Source organism: Drosophila ananassae, chromosome 3R, assembly GCF_017639315.1.
Source record: "Drosophila ananassae strain 14024-0371.13 chromosome 3R, ASM1763931v2, whole genome shotgun sequence".
Lineage (NCBI taxonomy): Eukaryota > Metazoa > Arthropoda > Insecta > Diptera > Drosophilidae > Drosophila > Drosophila ananassae.
This window is the reverse complement of record NC_057930.1, coordinates 23,427,373-23,451,035: the sequence shown is the minus strand read 5'-3', so window position 1 is coordinate 23,451,035 and position 23,663 is coordinate 23,427,373. Positions and strand designations below refer to the sequence as shown.

At 41.4% G+C, this 23,663-nt stretch overlaps 2 protein-coding genes across 3 annotated transcripts in view; one reads left to right on the top strand and one right to left on the bottom strand.

Annotated features, from left to right (window-relative positions):
• The first annotated feature begins 1,306 nt into the window (after positions 1-1,306).
• Positions 1,307-23,663, top strand: part of LOC6498025 (LIM/homeobox protein Lhx4) — a 28,394-nt gene continuing 6,037 nt past the window's right edge. The window contains exon 1 of one of the 2 annotated variants that reach the window (XM_014906448.3): positions 1,307-2,246. In XM_014906448.3, coding sequence (XP_014761934.1) covers positions 1,841-2,246 — 406 coding nt within the window. In that variant the 5' untranslated portion in view covers positions 1,307-1,840. The remainder of the gene's footprint in view (positions 2,247-23,663) is intronic. The other variant, XM_032451408.2, reaches the window with a different exon arrangement.
• On the bottom strand, positions 5,019-6,154 carry LOC6497521. The gene is made up of 2 exons (XM_001961878.4): positions 6,060-6,154; positions 5,019-5,997 (listed from the first exon to the last, which is right to left on the bottom strand). The coding sequence occupies exon 2, from the start codon at positions 5,995-5,997 to the stop codon at positions 5,809-5,811; it is 189 nt and encodes a 62-aa protein (XP_001961914.2). The 5' UTR covers positions 6,060-6,154; the 3' UTR covers positions 5,019-5,808.

Here is a 23,663-nt window from a genome sequence, read left to right as displayed (position 1 = left end):
GCGCTTGGAATTCGAAGACTTTGGGGTAGAGGTGTGTGAGGTAAAAAAAGGACTCCTTGCAAATATCCTGTGTGATATGCGCATGGGCCAAAAAACAAGCATAAAAATGTCGTCGCTGCTGTCGCTTGTGTCGCTGTTGGCGTTGTCGCCTTGTTGCCATTGTTGTCCTGCCATTCAGGGCTGGCTGTATGCATTTTACCATATCATTTGTGTCACATTAAGATCAATTGGTAAACACACATACACGCACAACCGCCATACACCACACAACCCACACACACACTCACTCACACACCAAACACCATACATCGTACAACACCGAAACGCACATATGGGCGCCCAAAAGGCAAGCGGCATAAAAAGTATCGTAAAAAGCTCATAGAGTTCAACGTCGAAAAGTGTGCAAAAAAAGAATGAAAAAGAGAAATGTAAAGAATGAAAAATGAAACGAAAGAAAATAAACTGCGAAGAAAATAAAGATGCAGCGCGGCAAATAGAAGAATCCAACGCCATCAACATCAACAACAACAACAACAACAACAACAACAACAACAACGGCAACGACAACCAAAACAACAACACAAACAAACAACACAGCGGGCAACCGCTGTCAGCCGCCGCCAGCCAGTGTTGCCATGCCCTGAGTTGTCGCTGGTAGCCGTCGTCCTTTACCGTTAGCCATGCCGTCGCCATTTTGTCGGTTCGCATTTGCCGTCGTCGTTTCCGCTTTCGTACTCGTTCCGATTGCCGTCGCTAAAATGGCGTTCGCCTAGAAATTTTTGTGCCAAACAGTGCTTGCTTAAAAATTTTTAATAAATTTTTAGTAAATAAAAGTTAATACGGATAAATCAAAGTAATTAATAAACACGGTTATAACTTAATAAAGTGTAGAGATATAACTTCCAAAAAGTGAATTAAAAGCTTAGTTTCTATTGAAAATATTACTTTATAGTGGGGTGCAAAGAATTAGAGATAGATGAGGAATATTTGTTATAATGAGAACCTTTAACATTAGTGCTCTTAAAACATAAATATAAAACAAATTTTTATACCGCAAATAATACCTTAAAAACCCTAAAGACAATCTTACAATTTTATTATTAGATTTTGAAAAATTTTCACTTCTCTCTCATTTGCATCATTGCTTAAAAATAGATTTATGATTGATTGAATATTTTTTTCTATTAAAGTTCAGACCTTGACTTCTTAGATAATAAATATTGAACAGAATATTGAAGATTGCCACCCAGGGCAGGCAGGGACGTCACCTCCGGCCAGACGATCAAAAGATATACTCTATACAAATGATAAACCATTGATGGGTTTGCCTCTTCCCGGGACTTACATAAAAACCTTTGACGGCCATGACTATCCCTTTTAGATAGAATGGTCTAGTGTCCCGTTTGGCAAACAAATTCAAATTGTTCAATGTCCCGTGTGTGTGTGCCACTCGAGAGCTGATAGGGTTGCCCCGAACGGTCGTACGTACTACGTACGACGATCTGAAACGAACCAAAGTCGAATGTAAGAAACCGAAAGAGCCCCCAAAGACACCGCCGCGATAAGGTGGAAGTACTCGATGTGGAAACACCAGCACTAGTGGCACCGGAGCTAAAATACTGCCAGTTATCGAGCAGACAGCGCTACCGACTAGCGTTCCCGGGCTAGCGGTAAACGGTGTGTCGCTTAACGGTACGCGAGTGCGGCAAAAAAAAATTCTTAACAAAAGGAGTTTCTTCTTTAGGGAGAAGGTGCTTTCCCAAAGTGCTAACTGAATAAATCTGAAACCTATAAAAATATTACTCATACGACGCGTGTACAAATCCTTGGGCCCTTAGCAATGATGCAAACCCTGAAACCACCGCCGCCGCTACATCATCATCACCATCAGCAGCAGCAGCAGCAGCAGCAGCAGCAGCAACAACAGCCGCATCAGCAGCAGCAACATCCACAGCAGCAGCAGCTACTACTACAGCAACAACATCCACAGCAACTGCAGCAGCATCAACAACATCTGACAGTCATGGATAATCACCAACAGCAACATCAGCCGCATATCCATCAGCAACAGCAACAGCAGCAGCAGCAGCAACAATTGCCACCCACGCCGCAGGCATCTCACCTGGTCGGCGGTGGGCAGCAGCATCCGCACCACAATCACAATCACAATCACCTGGCTGTCGACCAGGATGACCCAAATCCTCAACTGGTGCTAGCCTTAATTTCCAGGAACCCAACGCTCGAGGGTAAGTGGCCAAGTCATGCCATCTTTGATTCAGCCTTGTCCAATCTGAGAGAAGCAACTGTTCTCTGTCTTGAGAATTGGTCCTGCCTGGTTGCCGGGCATGCCAGTTCCCAGGACCAGGACGAGGCTTTAATTATGCAAAGTTTTGGTTTGCCGCTCGCTCTTTGTTTTTATGAACCACAAAAAAGGTCATACGACGATGACGATAGGTCGTCGGGTTTGGGTGCTTTCTGGAGGTGGGGATTTGGGGTTTCTGGGTTCTGGGTCTTTCTGGGTTCATGTGAGGGCCTTGCGGTTGGCCTGGCTTTAGCATTTCCATTTACCATCCACCCACTCGTCCGCCTCACTCTGGCCCAGAAGCTTAAGTGTTTTTCAATTAAATACGAAAGCTTTTCCGGCGGCATACCGCGCACCATCTTCACATCTCCAAGGAGCTCATTTCAAATGCCCTTTTAGGAGCATGGCTCAGTGTTGTGGCCAAAACCCCTCCTCCCTCCCTTTTCTTTTCTGCCTATTTTTATGCATTTGGCTATATACATCGTATATATATGTATCTATGTGGTCTAAAGGGACAGCAATATATAACTTGCTAAAGAAAGTTTTCTTTCAAGACAAAAATATATGTTGAACAATTTCGTAAGGATATGATTTATTATGGCTTGCTTTTCTCTTGGTCAGAAGGATTTCTTTGCCCTGGATTTATGTGTAGTGTATGTGTGTGTGAGTGTGGTGGAGCTTAAACCGCCGGAGTCAGATCCTGATATGTCACATTTGTGATTTCGTTTCATGTCGCCCCCTCACATATCGCATGAATTTCACTCGAAAATCCCACGCCAAATCAATCGTCAATCCCCCCCGGCTAAGAGCCAGTCCAGAAAGTTGACAACTGAATGCGGATTGTAGTATCCCAGAGCCAAGGATATCCATGCGGTGGATAGTGGAGAAGATGACATCGGACACAGACACGCGCCGTCGTTGACAAGGACGACAAAAGCCGTAACCAAATCCAAAGGCGAAACTGTTGACAAACTCCACTAAATGTCTCCGGCATTGTTGCTAATGCATTGGGAATAGCCGGAAAACTGGCGACCCTCGACTGGCGGTCCAATGCACGTGTCCCTGGGAACTCGGGCCTTCAAAAGAGCAGGCTCAGCTGCTTTTCCCGGCTTCAAGTGCGGCGGATTTTTTGGGTTTATCAAAAATACAAGCGTAATTACGAACAAATAAATAAAAGGATGGAGGCGGGTCCGGACCCGGGCCCATAACCGCATGTGCTGGGATGCTCGGATCGCCTCTGCCACGTGTCACTAATATTCACTGCAGTTCCAGCAAAGTGTCTGCACTGAGAAAAATAATGTAATACATTAAGTTATGGGAGAAATACTGTTAAGGACATCCTTTATGAAAACTAAAGTCTAGAAAAAAAGGATAGGTATATTTGTAAAACAATAAAAATAAAACCCTGAATGATATATTTTTTTTTTGAAAATTCTCAAAGTGTCCTTGGGCTGGGAATGCCCTGCATCCCCCTTACCCCTGGCATACTGATGTCCCGAAGGACTTGAATGACGTGTGCCGGGCGACGTGCAAAAACGAGCAGAAAAATTGAATTATGCGCTTGCGGTGCTTCTTCCAACCTACCACCCTAGACCCCGGGACCTGCCCCGGCCTCTGGTACCGGTTATCCTGGTACATCGATCCTGCCCTACCCTCAGGACATCGGGCAGTGCCCTGCCCTGCCCTGCCCCTCTCCCATAACTAACCATCCAGCGTTTTGGGCAATCGACAAATATTTTGTTATTTGCACATAAACATATTTATCGAGTTTTGGGTTTGGTTTTCTTTTTGACTGTTTCAAGTACGTCCCATGGCGAATTTGGAAGAGAGGGGTTATCGGGTGTAGGTTTTCGGGGGAGGACGGGGTGAGAGGTAGGGCTGCACCCACGGGTGTTTTGTTTCACCCGTTCGCCTGTCAAAAATTGTGTAAATATGTTTATCATTTCCACTTGCCCACGGAACCGGGTGCACTTAACGCTAAGCAAACAGAGTCGACCGCCCCCTGCCAGGACCTTATAGTGTCCTTTCCCATCGCACTTGTCGCTCAACCGCCCGGCCCGGCCGCGTGTCCTTCGTTAGCAGTTCTTGTGTGGCTTTCCTATTAACGGGCCTACTGCCTACTCCACTCATTGATTTCAATCCCACCCCCTAGCCACCCCCTAAGCGTATCCTTTTTTTGGTTTGTTGTTTCCTTCCTTCCTTCCTTCCTGCCTGCCTTTTGGCCGAGTCCTTTGGCAATTGTTGCCTTTGGCTTATGTAATTTGTCATAATGTCAACAGGCGCAGATCACGCAGCCAGAGCAAACACTCCATCAGCGAGTCCTGATTGTCCTTTGAAACTGAATGGAAAGAGCTACAGAATAAAACGATTATATTTATCCATGACTTTTGTGAAATGCGTTTTGGTTTTTTTTTTTCGTTCTTCAAATGTTTATTTACTGGAATATTGTTTGTTGAAGTCCTGAAATTATTTGTCAACTATTTGCTTTAAAAAATATTACAATTTATTTACTTCATCTTGAGTTTTATTATAGAGGGTTCTATAGTTTATTTATTCTACTCTTTGTATAAAATAAATGCCTTAAAAAGCATCCTTTTCTTAGAAAACTATACACTCTTACTTGTATTCTTTGCTACGATCTAATGTAATTAGTATTTTAGACTCATATCATAATAAAAATATAATCCTTTAATTAAAAACCATAAACACCACACCATTTGATGATCAATCTAATAGTTTATTTCTTATTTACCCATTTGTTCATTTTATAAAATATTTTCACCAAATGTCTACTGAATTGAAATTGTTTCTTTTTTGTGTAAAATCAAATCCAAATTTAGATCCCCTAAAAGTACCAGAAATTTAGGATGACCCTACTGCAGGGTGGTCTACATGTAATGGTAGGCGATCAAATAGACGACGTCCTCGTCATTTTGGCTGATGTAAGTTATTTCGTTGGTCAGCAAGTCCCTAAGATCCTGGCGTATAGACTGGATCTCCTCCTCGGTGGCTGGGATGTCGATGGCGACATGTATTTCGCGCAAAAAGTTCGAAGGTGGTGGCCCAAAGTGGGTTTCAATGCTGGCATAGGAGCTGGATTCGGATAACCGGGCATATCCTGTGGCGGTTCGGTAACTACTCTCAGTGGTGTACCCAGATGTCTGAGATTCCGTAGTGGATACTGGGAGGCTGCTGGTCGTAGAATATCTAGCATCCAGAGTTCTTAGGGACAAACTATCTCCCGACTCCTCCGAGGAGGTTCTGTTGGTTTCTGATCCTTGTTGGTAACAGGACTCTAGTGCTACCAAGCCTCTGATTCCATTGCATTCCAAATTCGTTTCGGATTGAGATCGTCGTGGAGGAATGTCTTGATTTCTCTGGAGCGGCTGGTTCATTTCAGTTCTCCATTCGCTGGGAAAACTTTTGCGGCGACCCAAGGTGACTCCATTCGGATGCCTTTCATCCGTTTCAGAAGAAGCTCTTCCGTCCATATAAACAATTCAACTCTAATCCTTTTCCAGATCTAGGTTATAGAGTTTTGATAGCTGAGTTTCGGAAGCTGAGTCAAAGTCGACTTTGGTATCTGTTCCAACTTCCTTAGTGAAATCGGTTTGGGTGTAGGCGCTGAAGGTCTTGAAGATTCCGGCCAGATCGCGTCGGAAGGCATCGTAGGCAGCCAAATTGATGTCCGACATCTAAAGGAGTTAGTTAGAGGTTTTATTTTATAAATATAAATTATATACAGTCCTTTACTAACCTTTTTTTTGGTTTTTAAATTTTGAATTTTGGTCCGAAATGGGTAAACCAGAAAGTGTTAATGATTGGAAAATGTTGAAAGACTAATTGGTGACAATGGTTACAAGGCATGTTATTTAAAATATATTTTCTTAAACTTTAGTAACTATAGTTTAGTTGATTAAAACAAAGAAGATTTTTAACAACTTAAGTTATTAGGAAACTAAAAAAGTAATTCCCAAAATAATAAGAGAAAACTAACTTGGGAAAAAATTTATAGAACCTATCATATGGAATAAAATACTTAATAGAATCTCCCTTAAAGCTAGACAAAAATTGACCTTAAAGAACTATACTAGCTATAATAGAATAAAAATGTTGTGCTGCCAAAAAAAGTTTCCTAAAAATCCTTCCTCTCCAGGGACATCAATATCTTATGCCTCCTCATCTTTTCTTCTTTTTTTTTTTGGTGACCCCGATACCTTTTCGGAGACCGCTGTCTATGGAGCACACTTTCAGCATTTTTCATTGCTAGAAAAACAAGAATGTTGGCCCGAATGAAAAGGTAAAATTGTGGGCCTATCCTCACTGAAATTTTGGCAAACAAAAGCAGCCGGCCCAGAGCCAAGTTGAGAAATCAGTTTATTCTGTTATTTTTCCCGGTTATTGTTGGCTGTTCATGCCAGGCCACCTCCTTCTCCTCATCCTCCTCCATTTCATGGCGTCCACATAAATCATTTTTTCGCCATTTTTCCTGGTGGGGCCTGGTTCTGTACATCCTTCTCCTGCTCCTGAATATTTGATGGCTTTCTGGGTCTGCGCTTAGCATCGACGACAGCTTTTTGACTAGCCAACTACCGGCTGGCAGGTAAGCCAAGGGTCTGCCTCCAACCGCCCACTGTTTCCGCCCCATCCACTGGCAGTTCTTTATTTTTCTTTCGGGGTTTTGTGTGCTGTGTGTGTGTGTACTTTTTTCGGCTACGTCTGATGCTCCCCCATTGAGGGAAGCTTGGGGTTTTTTTCCCTGTCCAAGGGGGGGTTGAATGTTCAAGTTATGTTAAGTAAATAATGGGGCGTTCATATGACGCTGGAAATGTGTGGGCGTTTGGGTATTGCCGAGGAACGTTTTCTTCTTTAACGTTTTTTTCCTTTTTTTATTATTCTGTTTCTTTTGGACTCTTGGGGGATGTAGGCAACATATATGCTTTTCTGCAGTCAACTGTTTACTTTTATATTTCTTTGCTGTTTAATAAAATAAAATAGGAATTTCGCAAGGTAAAAAATAAACAAGGTGGAAAATTGTTGGAGATGCCAGCTGAGAATGGCGAAAACATCTGGGACTAGAGTGGTTTTTAAAGGGGTCTGTAAAGTCTAAGAATTATTTTTAAAAAGACTGAGTAATGTATAATCTTTGACATTTAGTAGAAGTAAAAAAAGTACAAGGTATGTTACGGAAATTAACTATAAATGGTTAGAAATCTATATCACTTATGATTCTTAGTGTCTAATTAAGTATGCCTATTTGTAGTATTTAAATAAAATTTCTCTAATTTTATTTTTAATTTATAATATTTGTAAAGCTCTTTATTTCTGTCACTTCTTTTTCAAAAGGGTGGATTTTACACATTCTGTATATTTTTCTAAGTAAAAACTTTTTTCGCCGCTTTCGGGTAAACAAGTGTATGAAAACATAGATGTAAAAATATATATATGTTTATATAACTTTGCAACACCCTCTCCGGGTCCTCCAGATCGTCCTCCTATCCCCTGCAGTCCCCCTGCCAGTCCCCCTGAGTGTGTTTGTGGAGTTGCCTGTGGCGGGGCAGGAGAGACAACATTGCGCTGTTGCAATATATGCTGTGTGTCTGTGTATGTAACTGAAGTGAACTGAATATTTTTGTATTTGTGCAGCACACTTTGAGGAGCCACAACGCCACTTCCCCACACCATTTAACCACCCAACCACCGAACCACCCACCCAGCCAGCCATCCAGCAACCCTCCATGCCTCCAAGCCAGAATTTTCCAGCCACTCCCCCATTTGGCAGCTGGTAAAAGCTGTCTCAATGCTGCTCTGGCTTCTATAAAAAACAATATCCCGCAGCGAACTTTATTAAATTACACGATTTTGACAGTTAAGCAACAGCCTGCCCCTTCCCCCCATTTCCACCAAAAAAAGAAATATAAAAAATATAAAAGAGAATTCTTCCACTTTACCTCTCCTGCGGAAATCATAATTTTTCTTATTTTTTGTAATATGCTCGAAGCTGCCAAGGCATGGGGATTTGTATTCGCATCCGCATCCTTGTTTCTATCACTCCCGTCCTCCGAAGGATGTCTAGCAACGTGCTTTCTGGGGGTCCATGGAAGCCTCATGGTGTACTCCTTAGGGACAGGTTTAGGCAAATACGAGTCGAAAATACTGGCAATAACAAAGTGTACAGAGATACTCGGATGCGGAGAAGGATACTTATTTTATTTAATTTTTATACCATTGCCGAAACTTTTATGGCTTTGGCCAGTATTTCGATATGCAATAAGGAAGTGATTCAAGTTATGAACTTAAGGTGTTTGATTGAAATAAAGTTTGGGAAGAATATTATTAAAAATGTTTTTTTGAAGCCTTTTCCAACTATTAAGGCTTTAAATTTCAAAATTTCTTATAGTTTTTATTTTATTTTTAGTAACACCACTAATAAAAGGAAATAAATCAGAAATAATTTAATTTTTTTTAAACAGAATTGCTTTGCAATTATATACTCTTCTCTTAATTTATTTTAATATTATTTAATTATAATATTTAAACCTAATTTTAAGAGTATTTATTGTTTCGTATACCAACCATAAAAAGGCTCCCCTTCAGTTGTTTAATTTTTTAGGAAACTCCAAAAATCTTGGCACTGGCAACCGAGTTGATGGAACATTTGCGTGCTTTTGGAATGGAGTGGGGCTGGGATGGTTGGATGGCTGGCTGAATGGCTGTGGGGATGTTGCGGAGAAGGAGTGGGGGGTGTTGCCACCATGGTTAGCAACTTACTGTTTTTATCATTCCGCAATTAGCGCGCCCATGTCCGTGCCCGGTGGTTATCATCGACCCCGGGAGTAGTAGCTCCTGCTTTTCGCCCCGGTCCGGGTGGGTAGAATCTTCTATATTTTTGTTGTTGTTTCGACGGTGTAAATATTTGAACGGCATTTCAGTCGATACCTTCAGGGTATGTTGATAAAACCGCCTCTTTTTTTTTTTTTTACCTCAGACGGTATCTAAGTATCTGCGGCAAACTATAAATACGCAACCTGTGTTTGTATCTTTGGGGGCCTCGTGTTCTCGCGGTTATCGTATCTAAGTCTGGAACAAGATTCGCCCATTGAGGAGGTAACATACTTTTGTTTACGTTCCGTTCACTACTTACAAGGTATCCAGGTGGAACAACATCCACACCGAATGTACCAAACGATAAGATTTGTGAAGAACATAAAACAGAAACTGTGTTCGAGACCAAGTACCAACGACTATTTCGATGTTTTCGCTTACTGAAGAGGTTCAAATAATTTTTATGGCATCGAGGGATATCATAGTCACAAAAAAAACCAGAAAAAAAGAATAAATAAAAGAAGCCCTTGTCCTCCCCCGCAGCGTTAAATGAGGCCTATTAACATGAATCCGTTGGATAATGCATAAAATTTTTCTTTTCATGCCACGTCCACCCCTGCCAAGTGGTAAGAGAACTCCCACTTGGCTGGCTTTATACCAGCCACCCCTTTTATTTGTGAGCTGGTCCTTTTATGCATTATTTTATCACTGATTATTTTCCACATCGCTATGCTCTTTGTCTCCGGTCCGGAGTTCTTTTGTCTGGAGTCTGTAGTATATCTAAACAGGTGGTCCCAGCAGGTGGCCAGTCAGCCAGCTCCTGATCCTCCTGGTCCTGTCCATTTATGCAGCATTTACCTTTCAATCAAACGGGGATATAGTTGTTTGCTTTTTTGATTTCATCTTTGTTCAGTGAGTTCTTCTTTGGCCAGTCAAGTCAACCGCAAATTATTAGTACTCCAAATTAGATAAACGCGTTCTGACAGAACAAAGCTTTGAAAAAGCGAAGGGATATAATAAAGGAGTGACGGGTTTTATAAATATTTATTTTACAGATTTTTAGATGTTCTATAACTGGTGTTTGCTTTAGACATAAGACTAAAAAAAACCCCTTTATTTTAAATAATAATTATAGATCTTTAACTAAAAAACCCCATAAATAGAATTACTAGTTACCACGTCATACCAATTTTGTTACCAAGCCAACTATCCGATTGAATGAATCACGACCAAAACTATTTAGTAATTCACTAATTTTAGCTGAAATTATCTTTTGGGTTTTTCGCTAGTTAATGATTATCTCGCTAGAGACGATGCAAAACAAAAGTGAAGAGCATTTATTTATTATTATTTATTGTTTTTTATTACAAACTGTTCACGTGGGATCCACTTCTAGACACGTTGAACAGATCGTCATTATAAAGCAATCTAATTCCCGATATGTCACTTTCAACAATAATAGCCGCGATTAGTTAACTTATCACCCGTTCCAAGGAGAGCCCGAATCCGTGACAATCACAGGAAATACCGGGAAACTCTATAAGTCGATAAAAAAAGTATAAACTTAGTGCAGATCCGGGGGTAAGAATATATGTTTGAGAAAGTGCAAAGATTGCAGTCGAACAGACACGGAAATAGCTTAGGAAAAAGGTCTTAGATCGTTTATTGTTTTGAGTTTCAGGCAGAACAGCTGGCAGTCAATTCTTGGAGTATTTCCACTCGAAGGGGCTTATCAGGCTTACTGGACGATAAGTTAAGTTTTGGCCTAACCCTTGCCGATCTCAATGGAGCGATCGAAACAGATAAGTGTCACTCTATAGTTTCAAAAATAAATAAATAAATAGGAAATAATAAAGTACTAAAGAAATAGTTGCGACATAGTTATTGTCTATTTTCCTGTTAGGGGATTATTACTAAACTTAATAGACTTTTAAAACATCATTGGTAATATTTAGAAATTTCCTGAGGCCTACTTCAATGGTTTGTTTGCCTTCACAGTCTCTGGAGTATCTGAAGTTCGGACTTCTAAGAAGTGCCGCTGCTAGTTCTGCTCTTCGGTTTCTGTATCTGTATCTCTAGTTGAGTTTTGGTTTCTGTCTTCAGTTTGCCGTAATATTTACACAGATTGCTGAACTACTTTCCAGCTAGAACTGAGCACTCGAAGGTGTCAAACAAATGTTGTATAACCCACAGGGTTTGGGGCACGCTCTGCTATCGCATTGGGGGGATCGCAAATAGTGGCTGGCCAGGTGGGGGTAGGTGGATGGATGAGGAGCTTTTGAGGCACTCCAGAACCTAAGCTCTATGTCGAGTGGGTAGAGTATATAGAATGTGTGGCACTGATTGCGCCTCGAGTAGCTGATTAGGTGGCAATTGAGTAGGCAGCCAGTCATAATAAAGCCAATGCTGTTCAAATACTTGGCTACTTGGGATTTAAGACCATATAATCGTTTATTAAATCTAGAGTAAAGTTATTTATACGCTTTGATGTCACCGCACCGTACTGTATACCCCGCTATCTTTAATGTTTACTCAAAAACTAAAAAAAAAAATAAATAGAAATAGAAATAGAAAGAGTGGATTGCAGTTGACCCAGTAAACCCAAATATACAATGTGACGCAAGGAGTGTGAGGGATCCACAAATCTCAAAAAGCTGGCAAATAGATAAATGGGTTTATTTTCGAAACACATGCGAATCGTCCTCTCCTCTTGACCTGGGCCATTGACTCGAACGTATGTCGCAAATTATGCGATACTTTAGTTGCTGAAAGCGCTCAGTGAACAAAATGATTTTATTGCATGATCCGTCCATCCGTCCGCCTTCGGTCCTCGGTCTTGGCCACTTGAAACCATTTTAGCCATATGTTGCCATTTGTGACAAAACTGCACCAGGCACGACATCTCTTCCAACTCTCCAAAAAGGGGTGGCTCTATCCTGTGTCCTGTGCGTCTTGGGTCCTATGTCCGGGGACCAAGGGTGGGTTAGTTTCCCGGCGCGGGAAGCTGCTGGTGCGGCTGTCGTTTGTTGTCGTTAATGCCCAATGGGTGGCAAATTGTTTTTTATTATCGCTCGGGCCGTGGCGAGACAACATGGGTTGGGTTTTGGTCCTCGCCATCGGAAAGGAGTAAAGCGAGTCCTCAACCTCCTCCCCAGTCGATTGCGTGAATAAAACTTTAATGGAACGACACAAATCCCTGTTTGTTGCCGACCCTCGCCCTCGTCTTTGGTGTCTCTAATGCAAAGTAATTGAGTGCGAAAATGCCGTCAGTTTTGTCAGAGGTTTTTGTGGCTGGTGCTTGAATTTTTGATACTTTATGTCCTGCCTCTCCTCATCCACCTCCTCTAGACATCACATCCGCAAGGAGCTGGCATAAAGAATGCACTCCAAGTGCACTCCCAGTTTCCCCATTTGGGAATTGCACCGACTATGAAATATAACAACAAACAAACATTTTGCTGTGAGCGACCTCAAAATGGTCAGACCTCTTTTGACAAACATGCAGAGTGGAAAATAATTTATAAATAAATAATTAATCATATTTATAAGTGAGGAATTTAATTGTTAAAGTTTCTTGTAGAATTTTAAACTTTAAACGCTAATCACAATCAAGAGGTCATCTGTCACCTCTTGGTCGAAATTTATTTAATAAACATTTTTTTCAAGTGTCTTAAAGTTTCCAACTTGGCCTGCCTTGCCCGGATAGTGACCTCTGGGGATCCTTGATGTTGGGTCACGCGTTGTGGGCGTGTCGAAGGAGACCAATTCCACTGTCACACGAAGCTCACGTAAATTGGTGATTGCAGCAAGTCCATTGCACGTTCCTGACTTGGCCTGCTCGGAATCTCAACTGAAAACTTGCAGCTAAGTTGAGTTTATGGCCTGCAGAGATGGCTGGAACTGAATGGGCGTGGTCCCCGGGACGTGACCATGCAGTTACGACTCGGGGGCTCTGACAGGGAAAAAAAGGGACACAGATTGAAAGTTTGTCTCCGGTTTTGTTGAGAGTCGACAGTTTCTGGATTGCATTTTATTTGCCACGTACTACAGAGAGCATGAACATTTTTGTCACAAAAATAAACTGAAACTTAACCAAGTTAACTTAAGCTTCTATATTCTATATTCTTTTCTGGCTTAAGGCAAAACAAATGAAAGCCTTCTCTGGTTTAAAGCTATACGCATAAATTTTATCCAAATCCTGATATTTCCACTCCTTTGCACGCAGATTTCTGCCATCGCATTTTCGCATCCACATAACTTTCTTTTTCTGGCCCCTTTTATAAATATGGCGACGTCCATTTTTGTGGCTGATAATTCAACAACAGTCAGGACTGGCAGGATAGCAGGATGGCTGGATGGTTTGATGGCAAAAAGGCAGGAAGGCATTCAGGCAGGCAGGCAGAAAGCAGAAATAGCTTTTCGTTTTATGCTTCCGCCCCACAATGTTGCCTTGCTTCCAACTTCCAACTCCCAAATTCCCCCCTCCGACAAAAAAAAACACACACAGACCATTGCCAACCATTTTCCGCGCCATCTTGGCTTCATCAAACGCACACAAAAGACCATAAAGGCAAAGCCAAGATAATGGCAGAACAGCGCAGGGCAGAAGCACATCTCTCCGGGCCCTATACCCGGAGCCAGAGCCGTAGCAGGCAAATAAAATGGGCACCAAAACGAAGTCGTTAGAGCAGACATAGAAACAGCATACCACCCACCCATCTACCAATCCACCCACCTACCTAACCCCAACAACAACAACAATGACAGGCCAAAACAACCCAACCCCAAACTCAAACCGCCCCAACCATCGCATGTCCTTCGTCCTGAACCACCCACACCTAGGAGGTTTTGTGCTTCGGCTTCAAAAGAGGAAATCACCCCAAGTGTGTATTTTTATAGAGACCGCAATAAACCTTTTTCTTCAGCCATTTCTACGTTTTTTTTCTTTTTTTCTCTCTAATTTTTTGTTGTGTTGCTTCTGGTCCGTTTGAATACTATTACACTTGAAAATTATAGTCTCTAATCTATTTTCAAAATAAATTATAATTTTTTTTTTTAAGAAAGTAAAGATTTTCGTCGGGGTTCTTTATTTTGCTTCAATTTTTTGCCCAGAGCTCTTGAGTTCTATAAGTATTTTAGAATGATATCTAAGCTATTTATTAAATCTTTTTATTAACTATTCTTTAGTTTTAATATTGAAGAAAATTCTTATATTATTTTAGTATATCTTATCTTATAATATTATCTATAATAATCTGTTAGTATTCTCATTTAAACATCATTAAAACTTCTTGTGGTCTTTCCCAATCTTCCTAAAATCGTAAAAAAAATTAAAGAAAATTATAACAAACTATATATTTTTTTTTAAAACCATTGACACTTTATATTTCAAAGTGCACCTAAGGTTGTGGGGTCTGACATGGCCGAGTTGTTTTGTCAGCTTGATGAAGTTGCATTTGAGACACAATACAGACTGCGAAAAGAAAAAGTCGTCCATAACCATAAAGGCGGCTCAACGAGGCGGAGACGGACACGGAGGCGAACCCGATTGATGATGGGGTCCCACCGCCAAAGTCCCCAGGTCCCCACGACCGAGGACCGGACTCCAAAGTGCCACATCCCAGAGTACCAGGAGTCCTCTGGCAAGTCCCTGGCACTCAAAATTGGAAATGCGAGGAGGCCCGACGACATTGGACATGGGCTTGGCATGTTGTCGTTTCCGTTGTCGTCTATTCTTTTGGATATCTGGCTTCAACCCACCCACTAAACCTCTTTTTTTCTATTTTTTTTGTCTTGTGTGTGGGCTACGTTTTATAGCTACGGTCAAGGGTGCCGGTTTGGTCAGCTTGGAGCTCGGACTTGACGCTTCAATGGCTGCCAACGAGAGCGCACGCCTTTTGTTTGCCGACAAAAAAATATATGTAGAGGAAAAAGATATAGCAGCTAGCGAACAAAATGCTTTTTGCAAAGTAGCCGAAAGCCAAGCGTACTACAAAAGCATCAGCAGCAAAAAAAAAAATAAGTAAAATAATACTGAAAATACGGAAAATAGGAAAAATGTGTGTGGCGAGTGGATCCCATTGTTTAATGGTCGTCAGCTGGAATGTGCGCCATAAATTGAAAAGTTATTGTGTTGCACGGCCCGCAGTGCGCCCTGCCACGCCTTTTTCACTTCCACTCCTCCCTGGGTGGTCTCCTTTCCCACCTCTTCCCCCCAATTGTCCTGACAAGCAGTTTTTGTGCTCAAATTGTTCAACTAACATATTTGACAGTTCATTTTTGGTTAAAGCCAGGAAGTTCCCGATTTACTATTTTGTGGGATTTGGTTATGGTTTTTTTTTTCCAAAAACTAGAGATTTCAGAGTTTTTTTTTGGGGTTTTGGTCTAGAAATGTTTTAAGGTATTCCGCTCAAGAATCGGAGCAACGTTGGCCGCGATAGAGCCATCACAGTGGGCCATATGTGTCCTCCCATGCATTCTCCAACTTTTGCAAGGGGTCCCATCGGAAAAATTTTAAAAAAATCTACAAAATATTTTGTTTCTAGGTTTTGATGCAGATTGAAAGGGAATCGATCTACAAATTTTTTAAGGTATTCCGCTCAAGAATCGGAGCAAAGTTGGCCGTGATAGAGCCATCGCAGTGGGCCATATGTGTCCTCCCATGCATTCCCCAACTTTCACGAGTGGTCCCATCGGAAAAATGGACAAAAAATCTAAAAAATATTTTGTTTCTAGGTTTTGATGCAGATTGAAAGAGGATCGATCCACAAATCTTTTAAGGTATTCCGTTCAAGAATCGGATGAAAATTGGCCGAGATAGAGCTTACGAAGTGGGCTATATGTGTCCTTCCCATGCTTGCCCCAACTTTTGCAAGGGGTCCCGTCGGAAAAATGAAGAAAAAACCTAAAAAATATTTTGTTTCTAGGCTTTGATGCAGATTGAAAGAGAATCGATCCTCAAATCTTTTAAGGTATTCCGCTCGAGGATCGGATGTAAATTGGCCAAAACATAACTTTTATATGTGTCATATTTTAAGGAACCCGTACCTTCTTCCATTTATTTCCCACTTTTTCTAAAACAAGTCCTTGCCATAGAAAATACGCTCTGTACAATTACAATTAACAAATTGCATAAATACAAAGCAGGAAATACGCCAAGTAAAAGACATACTTCCACAAAAGCTTAAGGGGGCAGGATGGTTTGAGGCTTCAAAAAAAATTTTTTTTCAGAAATTTTTTATATAATAGAACATTATCTTAGGAATATCCTGTGAAAGTTTCATGTCGATCGGACTAAAACTTGCTGAGATACCGATTTTCTAGTTTCTTTCTCTCCATATACTTTCCATTGCTTTTAAAACTTTAGACGCGTTTTGCTCAAAACAACTTTTTCAAGTCGGTGCGTAACGTAACTCAAAAAGTAATGCTCGGATCTTAATAAAATTTTGTACACATCTTTAATACAATAAATACTTGCGGATGAACGAACGCTTTTTTTTAAAAAAAAATTTTTTTACTTTTTTTAGGGGCAAAAATGGGCGGATTTTTATGTAAAAATGGCACTTTTGACTTTGAAACCGCGCCAAAAATTCAAAATTGCATATTTTTCAAAATGGTTTCGTTCATCCGCACAAGAAACAAATATTTTAAGTAAATCAATTCAATTTTTTGATTTTAGATAACACTGTAAGGCCAGACTTTACGCACCGCAAGAGACCAATTTTTTGAAGCGACTCCGGCCGACTGCCGTCACGGAATAAATAATAATTATTTCTTAATAAAAAATATTCTTAAATACTCTACAAATATAGCCATTTATCGTGTAAAAAAATTGGATCATTTCGTTCACTCAGAAATGAGAAAAAAAATCGCAAAAATGTGCTTTTTTTCAGCCCCTGAAACCATCCTGCCCCCTTAATCAGCAAGCCGAGTATTAAGGACGAAGAAGGACTTTGTGGAACAAATGCATAAAGTAAATTATAATAGGCATAATAAAAATACCTGGTGAAAGCTGGGGCAAACATGTCGCAGGTCTTTGTTGCCACTTACTTTGAATGCCCCAAACACAGACACACACACTTACTGGGTTAAATGGGGGGCAAGGCCGTGTAAGTGCTCGCCGTATGGAATTAAAAGCAAACGCATTAAAAGGTGCCCGAAAAAGACTTTCACCTTGGCAAATGGCGGCAAAACAGGCGACAAAATGGCCCAGCTGCTGCAGATGGGGTCCTTGCTTGGGGTTTGTCCTTCTCCTGGCCCGCCCCTCCTGCCTCTCGACCTCCCAGCCGCCTGTGACTTAATATTACATGAGCTGATGGAGGTGGCAAGGAACAAGGTGGTATGGTAGTGGTAACCGGAGAAGCCAGCGACCACACGACACCGGCAACATTTTTAATTATGAAACACTAAAAGTGGCAAAGCCAGAGTGCAACACGCCGTCGGTTGTGGCAGTGGCACGCGCTAATGGAGGGGAGACTCCCGGACTCCGGCAATCCACAGTCGCAGCCAGAGTTGGAGTTAAGAGGTCCTTAGTCCGGAATATCGCAGAGTGGGAGGAGGCCATAGCTATTAACTTAAACGCCTCTTGCCGGTTAATGGAAATGAACCGGGTCGCCGTGGTATTTACTGCCGGAGATGGGCAGTTATCTGGTTAAGACCGCCTTGGGGAGCTCAGCACACGCACTTTATTTGCACTTGGAGGAAAAAAAGGAACAGGATCAGGATCGCAATTAAATAGTATTTAAAGTTTTATGTCTTTATTATGTGGGTTTCTATTTTAAAATAGAATTGGGGAAATAAGGTGAGGGTCTTAAGAAAATATTAAATGCTAAAGTGCATCTATAAAATTACAAATTATTTTAGTTTATGGGCAATAGTTTTTTTTAGAGGTTTGTTAGTTTAAAAATAGAGTTTCCTAATTTTATAATTATGTTATAAGTTAAGTTAGTCCTTTTTGAGTTTATTCTGGAAGGGGTGTGGTAGCCCTTGTCTATGATATATTAAAAAATATTTATTTTACTTTATTTTAAACCCATTTTAGAGCAGTGTTTTTAAGCAATTTGACTTTCTGTTAACAGGGCCTAATTGCGGAGCAGACCTCTGACTGTCTGGCTGGCTGGCTGTCTGCCACTCAGCCGTATTGAGTTACCATTCCCGGCCTTAATTGCAGGCACGTGTGAAACGCTTTTAACGTGGCTAACAAGCCAAGTGCGTGGCTCGCACCTAAATACGGTCTGAAAAGTTCAAAAAGGAATAACTTAACATAAGTCGCGCCTAATCCGAACGCGTTTTTCAGCTTTTCCGGAGTTTCCACGCGGCTAGAATTTCCATATGACGACGATATGAGGATGATAACTATCTGTTAGGGGTTGTTGTCCGTGAAGTCGCGTGTCGGGGATGATGAGTCCACTTAGACAGTGGAGGGTTCATCCCTCCCTGACTTGCAGACTAGCTGACTGGCCGACTGGTTGGCTGGCTGGCACCTCACTGACTCATCTCCGGTTACCAGAAGGTCGGGGAGCAGTTTGTTTTTATTGCTGCATTTGCCTTGGTTCAATATATCGATGTCGGAGTTAAGTGTTTCCTATTTTCAAGCGACTAGCCGACATGCAACAGTTGATGTTCGAGTGGAAGTTGCCTGCCACCGGGGGTTGGCTGAGGCAAATTGATTAAGGTCATTATGCAGTTGGTAATCCCAGTGGCCTAATCAGCAACATATTGCAGCAAAAAGCTTTGCCAAGTTTTTGTTTCAACCGAAACCGAAAACCGAAAATTTTCAACAGCCCCCTTGGAAAAAGGATGTTGTTTTTTACGACCATACCCATTTTAGTTTCACAATAAACTTGCCTGTCTGTCTTCACCAGAATAAAAGTGAGGAGTGTCCTGGATGTCTATGGGTTTGCCCATGGGTAGGGCCTCTCCCCGGTTTCATGGGAAACCGGATTATTCATGAGGTCAGAGGTTATATAGGAAAATCCTTAGACACCAAAAAAGGTTCGCTGACATGTAGCAACAAGTGACAAGGACCTGTCCACTATTTCCGGACCAGGAAAACCAGAAAACCAACCAACCACTCAATCGATTCCCAAATTCGTACGCCCCTTAAATGCTGGAAAATACTTTATTACATTAAAAGCATTAACATTAACGGTATGTAGAGCAGAGTAACCCCAGTAAATCGCATCGGGGGTGTTGTACGGCGTCGTCCCTCGTATGTCGCCAATATGTCATCAATGCGGGACAGGACTCGCAGGACTAGCAGCGGGCTGCTGCTGCTGCTGCAGCGCTTTGTTAACACCCAACAAAACTCCCGGGATGGTGGTGTCCTTAAATGTAGAACGGCAATGAATATTTTGTGAGTGCGTTTGGGTTTTTGTGAGTTTTTGGTTCGAACCAACAACAAACAGCGGGATTTTATCATAAACGAGAGCTCAGCGGCGGTCGTTCCGGATATTCCTTTCTTATTTGTGTTTCCGCCCGTGGTCGGAGGGTGAACAGTTGGCCAGAGCTGGTGAGATTATGGTCTTGAACATTTCCGAAAATACCAATTATGCACTTTGAGTCGATATAATCTTTTTCGGTTTCCCCCAGGAAAGTTTGTTTCAAGTTGGAAATGGTTTTTTTCTGAATAGTGGAAAGAAAATTACTTATAGGAGTTTTTAATCAAAACTTTAAACATATTAAAGAATTTAAAAATTTATCCTTAGAATCCATTTTGACTTAAAGGTGACTACATTAGTGACTACATTTCTTTGTTTTTCGATTCTTTTTTAAAAAAAACATTTACTCTCTAAAAATACTTAAACTTTATAACTTATTACTTGAAAGTTTAAACAAAAAACTCTTAAAATATATATCGTACCACTGTAATCCTCACTCCCTTCTGATATCCTTTTCCAAACGAGACTTGACTTTGTCAATGAGGCAGCTCAGTCAGCTTCAGAATCCCAGTCGGTTTCATCTCGATCCTGGGCGAGTCCTTTGTCCGCACACCCTTAGTGTCGTCTTTATTTAACTTTGTCGAATTGATTTCATTAGGGTAACAACCAGGGAGGAAGGATACAGGAAGAGGAACAGGAAAGCGACAACACCCTTGAACAAGAGCATTTTTCCTTGGAAGCTTCTGATGTTTCCATTTGTACAAAATAGAGCACTTAACGGGGAAAACTGCAAACAAATTATTGCACTTGCTGTCACCGGACTGACTCCGACTGTATTTGTTGCTGTGTGTGTGTGTGTGTGGGTTGTGAATTGTGGGTGTGCCCCGCCCATTTTCACAGCCCATTCCTCACCCCACGACAATATCCATCCAGATCCGTGCTGTGCTGGCACTGCATACACTTAAAGGATTACAAGCGGATCTGTCGCTTGTTTGCCGCTAAATGGACGCATTTACCAGCTGGAAAAAAAAGGAGGAGAGAGTCCTTTTTGGGCGGCGGGTGGCAGGCGATGGGTGGTGTAGTGGGTGTGGAGGACACAATAGCCGGGCAGCCTTTGCGCGCTTTTTATGGCCAATGAATAGATGAATGAATGCATGACAAACTGACTGGATGACTGAATGACTGAAAGACGGACTGGATGGTTGACGGAATGAGTGCGGCAAGGCGAAGTTACTTAATGGATTTGGTTAAGTGCTGCATTGACATTTTGATAAATGCTTTGGAACAGATGCGTTGAGAAAGCCAGCCAGAAAGCCAGCAGGCAACACAACTGAAGGAAGCTTAAAAGGGGGCGTTGCCAGGCGCTAGCCGCGCCCATATCCTTTTGTCCAGGACACCGTCGTCGCTTTATGATAAACAGTTATTTGTCCGGCAGTCCAAGAAAAGTAATTCATTCTTAAAAGAAATCTATTGACCGGAAATTTACTCAAAACATTGAGTAATTAATAGAGTATTTATATATTTAAGAAAATGATTTTATAAAAACTCAAACAAATACTCAAATAAAAAACCCCTTCCTTCATCATAATAATATTTAAATTAGAATACCACAGATTAGGTAATGAAGCTTCCTTAAAAGACTCCTCATAGAGTCCTAAAAATTAACTGACTTAGACCTCTGTTACTTTGTAACTTTTTTAATGGCTCTTATAGTCCAAGCTCCATCCAAAATTTTTTTGTGGAATCCTTAGACAAAACGGCTCAACCCTGACCAAAGTTTAGTGTCAATTTTTTTGTACGTAGTTGCCCTCACTCAAATGGCGAAACTTTTTGTTTCGTAATGTTGTTTTTCAAGTGCCGCCTAATTAGATAATATGCGGCGGGCATTGTGTTCGTGTCCTTTGGTCAAGCGGCGAGTCCTTGCAGATGACGCCGTGGCTTTCCTATGCAAAGTGACGACGCGTGCAATGGCCACTCAGCCCCCGAATTATACATAGTTTTGACCCAACCCAGTTTTGGTTTATTTTGTTGACCATATAGGGTTTGTTTAAATACCCTTAAATAAGGATTATAAAGGAGTTATAACTGGAGTGTAGAGGAGCTCTTCTTTATGGACATAATATCTTAGAAATTATAGGCTTGTTGGGATTAAGTGTGTTTGTGTTTAATGTATAAGGTTTAATTATGATAGAGATGTAATGCTATTATTATTATAAACTAATCATTTAAATGTTCTTAATAAAATTGCTATCCTTTAAGAATATATACAATGATTAATCAGGTAGTCCTCCTTGATTTATAAAGTGCAGACCATCTTGATTTACCAAATCATTGAAGCAGAAATCATGAGCTAACACTACCCTCTGCAAGGGTATTCTCCAAAGTGTAAAATAAAAAAGTCAAGTCAAAAAGGCAGGCGCATAGTAAGGACGATGGCAAGGACGAGAGGTGCGGGAGGACGATGCCTCCGCGTACAATTTGAATCCTAATGGATGCGTGCGCCGCTGCCAAACGACTGGCACGCACGCGATGAAGGCACAGCTGGCGAGGAATGGCCCTGCCCGGGGTGTCCTGGATGGTCTCGTTTTTTTTGGTGTTACCAGTCGGGTTACCGTGGAGGTGTAAAGTTCACGTGTGCCCACTTACCCAACCCACGACGGGTTGCCGTTTTATTAATGCTTTTGGAGTGCTTTCAATATTTTATCGTGCATTTTGCTCTATGACTTGGGTCTGTGTTTCCTGGCAGGACGATATCTATCGTTTTAGGTCGTCCTTTTTCCACTTTTTGCCGTTTTTGCCTTTTTTTTTTACCCCTTTCGGAGTGCATCGAGCGTTGCGTAATAACTTTTAGTTGGTCACTTTGCGGAAAGGTGTGGGTGTGAGGAGTGGATGGTTGGAATCCAAGGGGCATATAAATAGTGGCCCAACCTCAACCCGCTTCCGAACGCTATTATGATTATGACTTTGAGTTGCGCGGAGCCTTTATCTAAATGGGTCTTTTGTTTGCCTATGACCGGGGTCTAATGGAATAGGTGGAGCTACTATGTAGTATGTTATGCCCGACCCGAATGACGACTCTCCACTCTGTACATGCTGATTACGGTCATTTGCTATTTGGAGTTGTCGAGCTGCAATTGGTAAGAGTACTCGAATGTACTCCGCCGGGGGTGGGAGGTCCTCAATTAAGTTGTCAATATAATTACTACGGAATTATCCGAACATATGTCAGCGGTGGCCAAAAATAAAACAATGTCTGCTAAGCGATTAATGAGAATGAAGAGGTTTTTAAGGTTTGCAGCTAAACTATTCTTTAATTAAAAAATTGTAAATTAATTCTCAAAAACAAATTGATTAATGTTTCTTTTAAAGTTTCAGATTTCTAGATTTGAAAACTAATATTTTACTTACATCCCGAGATCCTCTTTTTGAGTTTCCTTCTGAAAACTGAAAAATAAAATCTGAAAAGATTTTGCATTGCTATCCTATTTCAAATAGAAACCTTAGAGATTTATAAATCTAGAGTGTAGACTGTCTACCTTACAAAATGTTCAAAATAAACGGCACAAGTCTTTGAAGATTATTCCTGGGGCTTTAGTCCCGCCCTTAGACCTGCAGGCGAGTTGCTTTAGGGGCGTTCCCGTAAATCCCAAAGTATCATCATCTGTAACGAGAATACCATCCACCCCCAAAACATTACCTTTCCGCTGCCCCCCCTTCTGATGAGCAGTTTGTATTTTCTTCCACTGCGATTATGCAACAAGGTGGGACTACTTGCATGTGTCCAGTTTCCAAAGCGGAGAGTATGCCACGTTTTTTGACTATATGAATTTTTGAACATCCTGTCTCTGCATGCTTAATATCCCAGCCCTGATCCTGACGGGCGACAAGGGAAAAGAGCTGCTTTTGGATTCTACGAGACGTAATCCCGGCTTTGGCTGCCTTTTGTGCTTGTTGCCAACATATTTAAGCTTCACTCTGGTCCCAGGATCCCTGACATTCTGTTGTCCTGCTGCCCAGATAATGCTTAGCGACACACTCACACATTCTTGCCATACAATCTCCCAACCAACACACTCTCCATCACACACACACACTCACACACACATTGAAATGTGCGAATAAAAGTCCTGTCTGGTTGCGTATCGCTCAATTTGCCT